The following is a 12,843-nucleotide window of genomic DNA, read 5'->3' as shown; positions in this document are numbered from 1 at the left end:
TTTTGCATTGAAAAGTCAAATGGCGCTCCTTCCGTTCCAAGCTCTGCCATGCGCCCAAACAATGGTTTACACCCACATATGGGGTATCAGCGTACTCAGGACAAATTGCACAACATTTTTTGGGGTCCAATTTCTTCTCTTACCCTTGGGAAAATAAAAAATTGGGGGCAAAAAGATCATTTTTGTGAAAAAATATGATTTTTTATTTTTACGGCTCTGCATTATAAACTTCTGTGAAGCACTTGGTGGGTCAAAGTGCTCACCACACATCAAGATAAGTTCCTTAGGGGGTCTACTTTCCAAAATGGTGTCACTTGTAGGGAGTTTCAATGTTTAGGCACATCAGGGGCTCTCCAAACGCAACATGGCGTCCCATCTCAATTCCAGTCAATTTTGCATTGAAAAGTCAAATGGCGCTCCTTCCCTTCCAAGCTCTGCCATGCGCCCAAACAATGGTTTACACCCACATATGGGGTATCATCGTACTCAGGACAAATTGCACAACATTTTTTGGGGTCCAATTTCTTCTCTTACCCTTGGGAAAATAAAAAATTGGGGGCAAAAAGATCATTTTTGTGAAAAAATATGATTTTTTATTTTTACGGCTCTGCATTATAAACTTCTGTGAAGCACTTGGTGGGTCAAAGTGCTCACCACACATCAAGATAAGTTCCTTAGGGGGTCTACTTTCCAAAATGGTGTCACTTGTAGGGGGTTTCAGTGTTTAGGCACATCAGGGGCTCTCCAAACGCAACATGGCGTCCCATCTCAATTCCAGTCAATTTTGCATTGAAAAGTCAAATGGCGCTCCTTTCCTTCCGAGCTCTGCCATACGCCCAAACAGTGGTTTACCCTCGCATATGGGGTATCAGCGTACTCAGGACAAATTGTACAACAACTTTGGGGGTCCATTTTCTCCTGTTACCCTTGGTAAAATAAAACAAATTGGAGCTGAAATAAATTGTGTGTGAAAAAAAGTTAAATGCTCATTTTTATTTAAACATTCAAAAAATTCCTGTGAAACACCTGAAGGGTTAATAAACTTCTTGAATGTGGTTTTGAGCACCTTGAGGGGTGCAGTTTTTAGAATGGTGTCACACTTGAGTATTTTCTATCATATAGACCCCTCAAAATGACTTCAAATGAGATGTGGTCCCTAAAAAAAAATGGTGTTGTAAAAATGAGAAATTGCTGGTCAACTTTTAACCCTTATAACTCCGTCACAAAAAAAAATTTTGGTTCCAAAATTGTACTGATGTAAAGTAGACATGTGGGAAATGTTACTTATTAAGTATTTTGCGTGACATATGTCTGTGATTTAAGGGCATAAAAATTCAAAGTTGGAAAATTGCGAAATTTTCAAAATTTTCGCCAAATATTCGTTTTTTTCACAAATAAATGCAAGTTATATCGAATAAATTTTACCACTAACATGAAGTACAATATGTCACGAGAAAACAATGTCAGAATCGCCAAGATCCGTCAAAGCGTTCCAGAGTTATAGCCTCATAAAGGGACAGTGGTCAGAATTGTAAAAATTGGCCCGGTCATTAACGTGCAAACCACCCTTGGGGGTGAAGGGGTTAAGCTTGCCATACAGCGTGTGATAGGCTCCACGGCTCTCACGTAGTTCGATAATAGGGTGTCTCCAAAAACGCCTACGCCGTCTCCTTCTCCATCTTTCGCGATTTCTGTCTTGCTCCCAAGCAAACGCACAGGCAAGAAACAGCTTGATGCTTAAATCCAGGTTGAAATAAAAGCTCTCCATGCGAAGATCCTTCATGACACAGGATACAGTAGCAAACTGTTAAGATTTCAGCAGTCTTAGAGTCTATATATAGAGATCCCATAATACACGCCCTCTGTAGTCACATTGGCGGTGTCTGGTTATCTAGATTTTTCTCCTGTAAAATTTTTCACCATGTGCACCAAAAACGCAAACGCATGACAAAACGCATGGAAAAGCGTGCAAACGCTGCGTTTTTTTAACCGCATGCATTTAAAAAACGCTGCGTTTGTACGTGTTTCTATGCTTTTTTTCCTGCACTTGCAGATGCGGATTAAACTCTGCGGATTCTAACACAAATGTGAAACTAGCCTAAGCAGGCAAAAAACTCTCAAGGGGAAAATCCACACAATAATTTCTGAATTATGCTCACAAGAGTCGCTATATACCGTATTTTCTGGTGTATAAGACGACTGGGCGTATAAGACAACCCCCAACTTTTCCATATAAAATATGGAGTTTGGAATATACTCGCCATATAAGACGGGGGGTCATCTCATACGCCCAGTAATCTTATAGGGTGTGTGCGGTGCGGATGACTCTCCTTCAGGCCCTGAGATCCATTTTCATGTAAAAAAAAAAGAATAAAAAAAAAAAAATGGGATATACTTACCCTCCGACGGCCCGCGGCTCTCAGCGGTGCAAGCGGCGGCCTCCGTTCCTAAGGATGCATTTAGCGAAGGACCTTCGATGACGTCACGGTCACTCGCTCAATGCATCCTTAGGAACGGAGGCCACCGCTTGCACCGCTGAGAGCCGCGGACCTTCGGAGGGTAAGTATATCCCATATTTTTTATTTTTATTCTTTTTTTACATGAATATGGATCCCAGGGCCTGAAGGAGAGTCTCCTCTCCTCCAGATCCTGGGAACCATACAGGACCGCTCCCTGCACACGCCGTTCCCGGCGTATAAGACGACCCCCGACTTTTGAGATGATTTTCAGGGGTTAAAAAGTAGTCTTATACGCCGGACGATCTGACGATTCCTATGACGCTGCACAGTAGGAAAGAGATAAAAGCAGATTGTTAAATACATAATCATGCAGAGATACCCATACACAAGAGTGTAAGTAGAAAGAGTCACAGGTGCCTCAATGCATGTATATCCAGACCGTAATCAGGAAACAACTGCCAACCATATGGTACAAAACTGAGCACACTTGCAGTCAAAACTTGCCATAAAAATATAACTTTATTAATACATAAATACACATATAAAAAGCTGTAGAGCAGGTTAGTGGACAGCAGGGAAGACCAAGACACGCACTATATATCGGTCCATATGCCCACAGGCTCAAAGCAGACTAGCTGCAACGACATCGGTATGGTAGAATCAATCTAATGCATTAAATATAGGGCCCATGCTAAATAATATGAAAAATCAATGCCCCAGAAAGCACACATAGTAGTATAGCATTAGGAAGCCAATATGTAAGTTTTGACTGCAAGTGTGCTCAGTTTTGTACAGTAGGAAAGAGGCAGAGGGAGAGCCGCAGAGAAGTACTGCGCATGCCCAAGATTCCCAGCCCCGCAGTGTGAATAAATCAGAAGAGACTGTGGGGCGTGATCTCGGGCCGCGCGTCCACGCGTCCACGCAGGCGCAAGAAGGAAGACATCATGTGATGTCAGTGGACGGGCAGTGCTAGCTGCGCATGCCCAAGAAAAAAGATTATAGCGCAGGCGCCAGGTAAATAACTGAACGCTGAGGAGGCGGCACCCAGAAGAAAGGAGGAAATGACTGATGGCTGTGAGATGTCTGTGTCAGGGGGGAAAGACCTGCCCCACTGATAAATTAGAGGTATGAGGGACAAATTATAAAAACGATTCTTTCAGCGGTGGAAGGGACCCGAACTAAAAGAGCCACCTTGGCAGAATGCAGCATTAGTGCTGCACACGGTGGCTCTTTTAGTTTAAAAACGCATGGGGGGGGTGACAGGTTCCTTTTAAGGATGGTCTGGAGAGGTGTGAGAGTGTTAGCAGGGAGGCTACAGAGGAGGATGTTGCAGTAGTCGAGGCGGGAGATGATGAGGGCATGCACAAGCATTTTAGTGGACTGAGGGTTGAGGGAAAGGACGGATTCTGGAAATATTTTTGAGCTGGAGGCGACAGGAGGTGGAAAGAGCTTGGATGTCCGGTTTGAAGGACAGGGTTACTCCGAGTCAGCGGACGTCTGATATGGGGGAAAGTGTGATGTCATTTATTGTGATAGATAGATCAGGTAAGGAAGATCTGTGAGATGGAGGAAAGATGATGAGTTCAGATTTGTCCACATTGAGTTTGAGGAAGAGAGAGGAGAAGAAGGAGGATATGGCTGATAGACACTCCTGGATTCTGGACAGCAGAGAGGTAGATCTGAGTGTCATCAGCTTAAAGGTGGTACTCGAATCCATGGGACTTCATGAGTTTTCCCAGGCCAAGTGTATAGATTGAGAAGAGTTAGGGGGTCTTTGAACAGAGCCTTGGGGTACTCCCAACAGAGAGAGGTCGGGATAAGGAGGTAGTGTGGGATTGGGAGACGCTGAATGTGGGGTTGGAAAGGTATAAGGAGATTCAGGATAAGGCAAGGTGTTTGATGCCAAAGCAAGAGAGGATCTGTAGTAGGAAGAAGTGGTCAACTGTGTCGAAAGCAGTAATTTTGGTCAGGGCAGTCTCAGTGGAATGATGGGAATGGAAACCAGATTGTAGATTGTCAAAGAGCAAGTTAGATGAGAGGTAGGAGGAAAGCGAATGTCCAGCAATATTGAGCGATAGCTGGACATAGCGGTTGGGTCGAGGGTTGGCTTTTTTTAAGGCTAGGCGTGATTATGGCATGTTTGAAAGCAGAAGGGAAGGTACCAGAAGTTAGTGATAGGTTGAAGAGATGGGTTAGGGATGGGTTAAGTGTGGTGTTGAGGTTGGGGAGAAAGTAGTATGGGATGGGGGGGTCCAGTGCACAAGTGGTGAAGTGTGATTTGGAGAGGATACAATTAAGCTCCCCTTCAGTGATGTTGGAGATTGAGGTTATGGGGGAGGGGCATTGGTTTGGTATACAAAGGGGTTGTGGTGGTCAAAATGAACCAATAGGAAAAATTTCCTATTGGTGCCGGCTGGCAGATCTTGGTGGGCACACTGCGTATGCACTCGCCATTTTGTTCCCAGAAGAAGTAGACGGTACCGGGGGGCTCCGGGGACCCCATTTCTCCTTTGATGTGCTTTCACATCAGAGGAGAGCGAAATTAAATGGGAAATAGGACTTTTTTTTTTGCAGTCACCGTTATTCCATAAATAACGGTGATCACAACACTGGGGTCAGTAAAAACAAACCCAAATCATGTTCTCTGGGGTCTCAGCTACCCCACGGTAGCCAAGACCCCATAGAATTTTTGAGGCAGTGCCGTTAAACAGTGGCACTGAGGAATAAAACCCCTTAACTACTGCCATTAACAGGCGTATCAGCGGTCGTTAAGGGTTTAAGCATAACTTGTTTGTTTTTTATTTGCAAACCTTGTAAACCAATACTATGTAGGGAAGCAAAATTGTGCTGTTTGCAGTTTTCAAGGATTGTGTCTAATGACGCTTTCATCCTTGTCTAATACGAGACTTTGGCTCTGCTCACATCTGTAAGGGTACCGTCACACAGTACCATTTTAATCGCTACGACGGCACGATCCGTGACGTCGCAGCGATCGTATGATTATCGCTCCAGCGTCGTAGACTGCGGTCACACGTGGCAATCACGGCGCTGGAGCGATGCCGAAGTCCCCGGTAACCAGGGTAAACATCGGGTAACTAAGCGCAGGGCCGCGCTTAGTAACCTGATGTTTACCCTGGTTACCAGCGTAAACGTAAAAAAAACAAACAGTACATACTTACATTCCGGTGTCTGTCCCCGGCGTTCTGCTTCTCTCCACTGTGTAAGCGCCATAGCCGGAAAGCAGAGCGGTGACGTCAGACGTCACCGCTGTGCTCGCTTTCCGGCTGGCAGGCGCTCACACAGTGCAGAGAAGCTGAGACGCCGGAGGACAGACACCGGAATGTAAGTATGTACTGTTTGTTTTTTTTTTACGTTTACGCTGGTAACCACGGTAAACATCGGGTTACTAAGCGCGGCCCTGCGCTTAGTTACCCGATGTTTACCCTGGTTACAAGCGAACACATCGCTGGATCGCTGTCACACACAACGATCCAGCGATGTCAGCGGGTGATCAAGCGACGAAAGAAAGTTCCATACGATCTGCTACGACGTACGATTCTCAGCAGGATCCCTGATCGCTGCTGCGTGTCAGACACTGCGATATCGTAACGATATCGCTAGAACGTCACGAATCGTACCGTCGTAGCGATCAAAATGGTACTGTGTGACAGAACCCTAACATCCTGGTTTTAGTGGTGTCTGCAAACAGATGTGTTACACAATGGACACAGACAGCACTGAACCCTATTGACTTATAATGGGGTCTGACTGTTCCGCTGAGATGACCATGCAGCACTCGTCTTACCTTCAGAAACAACAGAATTTGCACTGTAAGCCCCTAACCCAGCCTCTGATACAGATGTGAGCATAGCCTTAAAAACTTGACCAAAATTTTATCTTATGTCTATGAAGTAGAAATGCAGGATTATCACCAATTGTAGACTTAAAACTACACATACTTTGAAGGTCCCAATATCTATCATATACTTCTCAGAATCGCTTGTCCGCATGTGCTATACACGTTAAAACTAGATTGTTTGACCCAAGTATCAAATGGTGAGCAATTTATTAGCTAAATTATTTATGCAAATGAGCAGCCTTCTATTAAGGCCCTCATATACTTTTGATTTTTGTAGGCCAAATGATTGTTTAGTTGACGGCTATCCTCCCTGACTTCCCCAAAACTAGGAACGCTCGGCTACGCCAAGTACCTCTGTATTGTGAAAGTTGTCAAATTCCTCTGGCAGCATCTTATTTCTCTGAGACCAAAAGGATCAGCCATTGGAAATGCCAACAGGCTGGATTCTTCTCTCCCCAGACCTCATATGTTAGGGTAGAGTCAGGAGGACCCTATACATATTAGACTGTCGGAAGATATTAGTGGGCATCGCCAACATTAGTGTAATGTGTATGTAGGATTTTAGTCCTTTCTCACACTACTTTTATCCAAAAATACCATTCTTTATTTCTCTTGTTGTGCTTGTGTGTTTCTTGCCCTCCTTGCTTTTTCTTAGGTCTCAGAATCGGGAACGTTTTGAGAAACTGAAGGCTGAACTGTTAGAGTGCAATGCAAAGCTACAGACCGCAGAGTGCCAGCAATACAGAGAGGTGCGCAAGTCTTATTGTTGGTTTTATTTATTTATTTTTTTTGGCTTTTTTTTAAGGTAACCCTACTGTATAAAAAAAAAAAAAAAAATCAAGATTCATCTGGTAAAGTGTGTAGGAGCACTTAGGTGTACTTTGTCAGCGGAGATTATCATTTGCTTTATTTTCCAAACAGATGGAACCACTGCAGAAATTTGTTGAAGTTACTCGTGAGGATAACCGAAAGCTTGCGCAAACGTTGAACCTGACTTTACAGAGAAACTCAACTTTACAGAATCGTGTCAATGAACTACAAAAAGAGCTACAAAACAAAGAATTACAAGAGAAGCAGCTGATTCTGAATCAGTAATATCACTGTGATTCTAAAGAATATTTATTGTGATGTACATATGGACACAGTTCACTAAGATTATGTCTTGTATTCTTTATAGGGCAAAAGCTGCAGAAGATTACAGCGTGAAGGAAAAGTTATTAGGGGAGCAACTTGTATCACTTCAGAATAAGCATCGGGTGGAGAGTAAGGAAGCAAAGAAAGCAGCAAGAAAAGAGCTTACAGAGGTATCTTCTGTTATTTAGTAACACTATGCTTTTATTTTTATCCTTATACACCATTTTTTTTATCAAGTTAGTTATGTAAAGTATGTCTCATACAGCAAATAGCGCGTGCTCTTGCTATTCTAACTGTAACTGATCCAAATGACTAATTTGATCCTTTACCCTTACCATAATTGTAACATTATTCACTTTGAGTTTGCAGTGTAAGTTGTATGATGGAGGCAATCTGCCCAAAGTGTATGAGTGTATAGGTATCAAGTGAGAAACCTCACCCAACATCTATTGTTTCTCCAGATGAAGAAGTTATAGATACTTTGAAATGCATTGAGATTAAAACCACAATTATTTCAGAATATACAACAGAGAAAAACGAGAGACCAAAAATTCCAACAAAAATATACAACTCATTTTATTGAATTATTACACCTATAAACCGCACCTAAATCATTATTACGCCAGGCAAGTAGTCATAAATACACCAAAGAAAAAGCACTAAGCGAAAAATAATAAAATATATACATTTTATTATAACATCAATAAAATCAATCAAGTAAATACCATATATAACCAAGGGGAACCAAAAAATACAGAAAACCACAAGGTATGGCTGGAAAAAGTGGTAACAGTCAATATGGAGTAACCTTCATAATATCAACATCATCATAATGACAGCAAAGTAATCACATATTCAAAGAACTTATATATAAAACATTAGTAATACACCTGATACCACAGCCGTCAATGACAATGAACCCAAAGCCAGTGCATATATATGATAAAATAATAGTTTATATAAAGATAAAATGCAAAGTACCAGCTAGGAATAAATATACGGTAAGTATCAACAAATGGAAACGTTTTTAAGGGTTCAGAATCATTGTAAGCCGAAGCATCAGAGGATATAATAGCAGCATTAGAAAAAAGCAAGTAAAGGGAACATATTTACCCAGTATAGACCACCAGCCAGGGACCCACGACACCCGACGCACGTTTCGCTCAGGAAAGCTTCGTCCAGGGGTGGTGGGTAACTGGAAAGGAGGCCCTTTTATGATTGTCATTGGCCAATGACAGAGAGGCATATTGACTCTCTGATACTATACCCCCAAAAAAAGACCTTTATGAGATATGCAAACCACAGACGCATTGTCCAAAACATCTAATATATACATAAAAATAGATAAATAATAAATTAAACATCTTAGTAAAACACTAATGTCACTAATCAGGCAATCACTTCAGGGGTATCTCCATTTGTTTCCTGCTCCTGTGAGTCCGTGTACTGCTGTAGTCATAGTGATGGAGCTCCAGTCACGTGGGTCCCTGGCTGGTGGTCTATACTGGGTAAATATGTTCCCTTTACTTGCTTTTTTCTAATGCTGCTACTATATCCTCTGATGCTTCGGCTTACAATGATACTGAACCCTTAAAAACGTTTCCATTTGTTGATACTTATATTTATTCTTAGCTGGTACTTTGCACTTTCTCTTTATATAAACTATTATTTTATCATATATATGCACTGGCTTTGGGTTCATTGTCATTGACGGCTGTGGTATCAGGTGTATTACTAATGTTTTATATATAAGTTCTTTGAATATGTGATTACTTTGCTGTCATTATGATGATGTTGATATTATGAAGGTTACTCCATATTGACTGTTACCACTTTTTCCAGCCATACCTTGTGGTTTTCTGTATTTTTTGGTTCCCCTTGGTTATATATGGTATTTACTTGATTGATTTTATTGATGTTATAATAAAATTTATATATTTTATTATTTTTCGCTTAGTGCTTTTTCTTTGGTGTATTCATTTTATTGAAGACAAATTAAAAACATATACTTATATTACACATACAGTGAAGCATGACAAGGATAAATAAAATGGAAAAAAGGTGAAAAAGACAGCACCAAACCCCAGAATATAATATGGAGTGGATGGGAGACTCTTCAAAACATAATAATCAAATTATATATAAAGTGCTAGTGCCAATATAAATCCTGAGTACCAGCTCTGAGCTAATACAAAGTATAAAATCTAGTACCCGTCAATTCCTAGTTCAAAGGAACACACAAATATCCGGACCTCAGTCATAGTGACTGGAAGACAGGGTACAGCAGTGTAAACGCCAGGAGCACTAATAATCAGGACTCAGATAAGATTGTCATATAATGAAAGTCTTACCCATAGTCTCCACACAAGGGGTTAAACGCTGGCAGCCCCGACGCGCGTTTCGCGTATACCCTGGACTCTCTGGATATCTTTTATTCATACCAACCAGCAGCGCAGCACACCCCTATCTGCTACAATAAACACCGCCCATTGGCTCACATGAAAGAAAAAAAGGATTTGTTTTTTAAGTGATACCTCTATATAATATAACAACGTTAAACATTTTAACAACATATGCTATGGATTTGGGGCCTATGTATAAATATCACATGTAAGCGGGGAGCTTTTGTGACATGCTGCAAAGCAAAAGGTTTAAGCAGGTGTGGAAAAAAAATGCTGCAAATTAAGAATTTTTTCAAAAATAGAACTGTTTAAAATTTCATTTTTATCAATTGGTAAAATACAAAGTAAAAGAACAAAGAAATCTAAATCAAATCATTATTTGATTTTACCACCTTTTGCAAAACAGCAGCAATTCTTCTAGGTACACTTGTACATAGTTTTTGAAGAAACTCTGCAGGGAGGTTGTTCCAAACATCTTGCAGAAGAACCCACAGACATTCGGTGGATGTAGGCTTGTGCAAATCCTTCTCTGTGTAGTGTCAAGCTGGGTTCACATAGCACTGATGGACCCTCTGAATGTAGTGGCAAACGCTTAAATCCGAACCACCGCAAAACGGGATTTGAGTGTATGTGCCGACGGGGCTGTTCACTATACTGATGTACACCGAGTCTCCGGGTGTTCTGTTGGGCATCCTTAACTGCTGTGGCCGCAGCAGCAAGACAGACAACTACAACTTGATGCCTTCCGTCAAAAGGCGCTACCGGCCAAAAATGATGCACAACAGAACACACTGTGACCCCGTGTACATCATTATAGTCATTTGGCCTGACGGAGCATACACCCAAATCCCGTTTTGTGAGTGTTTGGACTTGAGCCCCAATGGAGCCCCTGAATGTAAGGCAAACACTATGTGAACCTTGCCTTAGAGAGACTCGATGTTAAGATCAGGGGTCTATGGAGCCCATATCGTCACTTCCAGGACTCTTTGTTCTTTATGTTGAAGATCTTGATGACATTAGCTATATATTTAGGGTCTTTCTCTTTCTGCAAGATAAATTTGGAGCCTGATGGTATTCCATGATGGATAAGTATCTGTCTGTATTTAGCACCATTGAGAACACGATTAATTGCCATTAATGGTTAGTTCTCTTAGATGATGGGAACAACCTCCCTGCCAAGTTCCTTCAAAAATTTGGGGCAACTGTATCTAGAAGAACTGGTGCTGTTCTGAAGGCAAAGGGTGTTAACACCAAAATTTGATTTGCTTTTCATTTCCTTTTTCATAATTCACTCTGCAGTTTAAATTAATAATTTATTAAAAAATAATGTATTAAAGGGGTTGTCCTCTTTCAGAAATTGTTTCTTTGACTGCAGTTTGTTATAAAATAACAAACAGCTCTTTACTCACCCTCCCCGGGGCCAGTGCAGCCATTCAGTGAGCTCAGCAGCTCGGCTCATGTAGATGGAACGACCCCTTCAGAGCTCAGTGAATGGCTACCATGCTGTTGACGTGATGTCAGCGCCCCAGACAAATCAGACACCAGAAGCAGCATAAGAGACTCTGCACTGGACCTGGTGACGGTGAGTAAAGAGCAGTTCGGTTTATTTCATGACAAACTGCAGGCGGTAACCATTCTTTTCTGAAAGGGGAAAAACCCTTTAATATTTCTATTTTTGAAAACATTCTTCATTTTCAGCATTTTTTCCACGCTTGCCTAAAACGTTTGCATTGTATTGCACTCATCTATTCTCCACACTGGACTCAAAGCCCCCTTTTTAAAGCCAATTTGCGTTTATGTAGGAAAATAATGAATTTTTTTTAATGCAGATTTATTTGTGAAAATCAAAGAATAGGTATAGATTTTTTGATTCTGAGAAGTGTGATCTGTGAGTATATTTGAAAGCAGTAATTCTATGGTGCTATAAACCACTGTACAAGCCGCCACATATATTCCTGTTTCAAGCAAATCTCATTGTCAGTGAGAGGTGATCTAATCTTTGCCTTTATTCTATTATATACCACACAGCTGAAGAAAGCATTGGACTCTGTTACCGCAAAATCAACGGAGCTTTCAAGGACAAACCGAGAACTGAGGAACAGGGAGTCTATGCTGGAGAAGGAGACCTTACACCAAAAAGACCTTATTCGCAACCTGAAAATACAGCTGAAATCTCACATAGAGAGCCAAGGGGTCAGAAAGCAGAATGAGAGAATACAAGTGAGTTACATGCTTACATTGTATGCACTGTCTATGGAATAATAAGAAAAACCAGAACTATAAAAGCAGCCAGTAGAATAACTGTATTAACTAAAGATCCTCGCTATTCTCTGTCTGCTTTTTCCTTGCTCTCATACGCTATTCATCATTGGTTTTTTAATTCACTCCTCCTCTTTCCTACTATTCTTTGCCCAAAGCATGCCCAGCACTACAGATATCTTGGCCTAAACTGATCTGGGCTTCTCATCGCCTCTTAAATGCTGTTACGTCTTTTTTTAACAAGTTTTTACAAGTTTCCCATTAGGGAAAGGGTGCCCCTAATTCAGGACTTTATCATTGCTTCCTTTCTTATGTGGTGGCGCTGGATTTGGTACCAGGCTTCTATAGAGATTACAGCTGGAGGTTCAAGTGGTTTGACATTCTGTGGTGGGATTTTTATGTGGCCCTTCCAACAAAACTGATTTTACAATAACAATACTCAAATAACCATTGAGTTTGGCATGCGTTGTCCCCAACAGGAGTCACTCCATTAGAGTATGAAGTTTCCACTGGCTACAACCAAGGTAGTTTACTGATACTTTTCTATATGGAAAAGTGGAAATATTTTTTTACTCTTCTTACATAAACTGTGTTGTGCAATTAGCTGCATTGATGAATACGGCCTGACTGATATAGTCACGCTGTCTCCAGTTTGGTGTGGCCATAAGATTACTTTGTCTGTTTTAAATGAGAGGTCCAAAATAAGAAAAAAGAACCAAACCACCTTGTG

At 41.3% G+C, this 12,843-nt stretch overlaps 1 protein-coding gene across 6 annotated transcripts in view; it reads left to right on the top strand.

The window, feature by feature from the left end:
- The window catches only part of CCDC150 (coiled-coil domain containing 150), a 200,571-nt gene that overhangs the window by 168,361 nt on the left and 19,367 nt on the right, over nucleotides 1-12,843 (top strand). For all 6 annotated transcript variants that reach the window (XM_077290128.1, XM_077290129.1, XM_077290130.1 and 3 more), the window contains 4 exons: nucleotides 6,974-7,067; nucleotides 7,240-7,409; nucleotides 7,496-7,622; nucleotides 11,883-12,074. In XM_077290128.1, the coding sequence (XP_077146243.1) occupies nucleotides 6,974-7,067; nucleotides 7,240-7,409; nucleotides 7,496-7,622; nucleotides 11,883-12,074 (583 nt within the window). The remainder of the gene's footprint in view (nucleotides 1-6,973; nucleotides 7,068-7,239; nucleotides 7,410-7,495; nucleotides 7,623-11,882; nucleotides 12,075-12,843) is intronic.

Source organism: Ranitomeya variabilis, chromosome 2, assembly GCF_051348905.1.
Source record: "Ranitomeya variabilis isolate aRanVar5 chromosome 2, aRanVar5.hap1, whole genome shotgun sequence".
Lineage (NCBI taxonomy): Eukaryota > Metazoa > Chordata > Amphibia > Anura > Dendrobatidae > Ranitomeya > Ranitomeya variabilis.
Note: the sequence above shows the minus strand (reverse complement) of the source record. Positions and strands in the feature narration are given on the sequence as shown.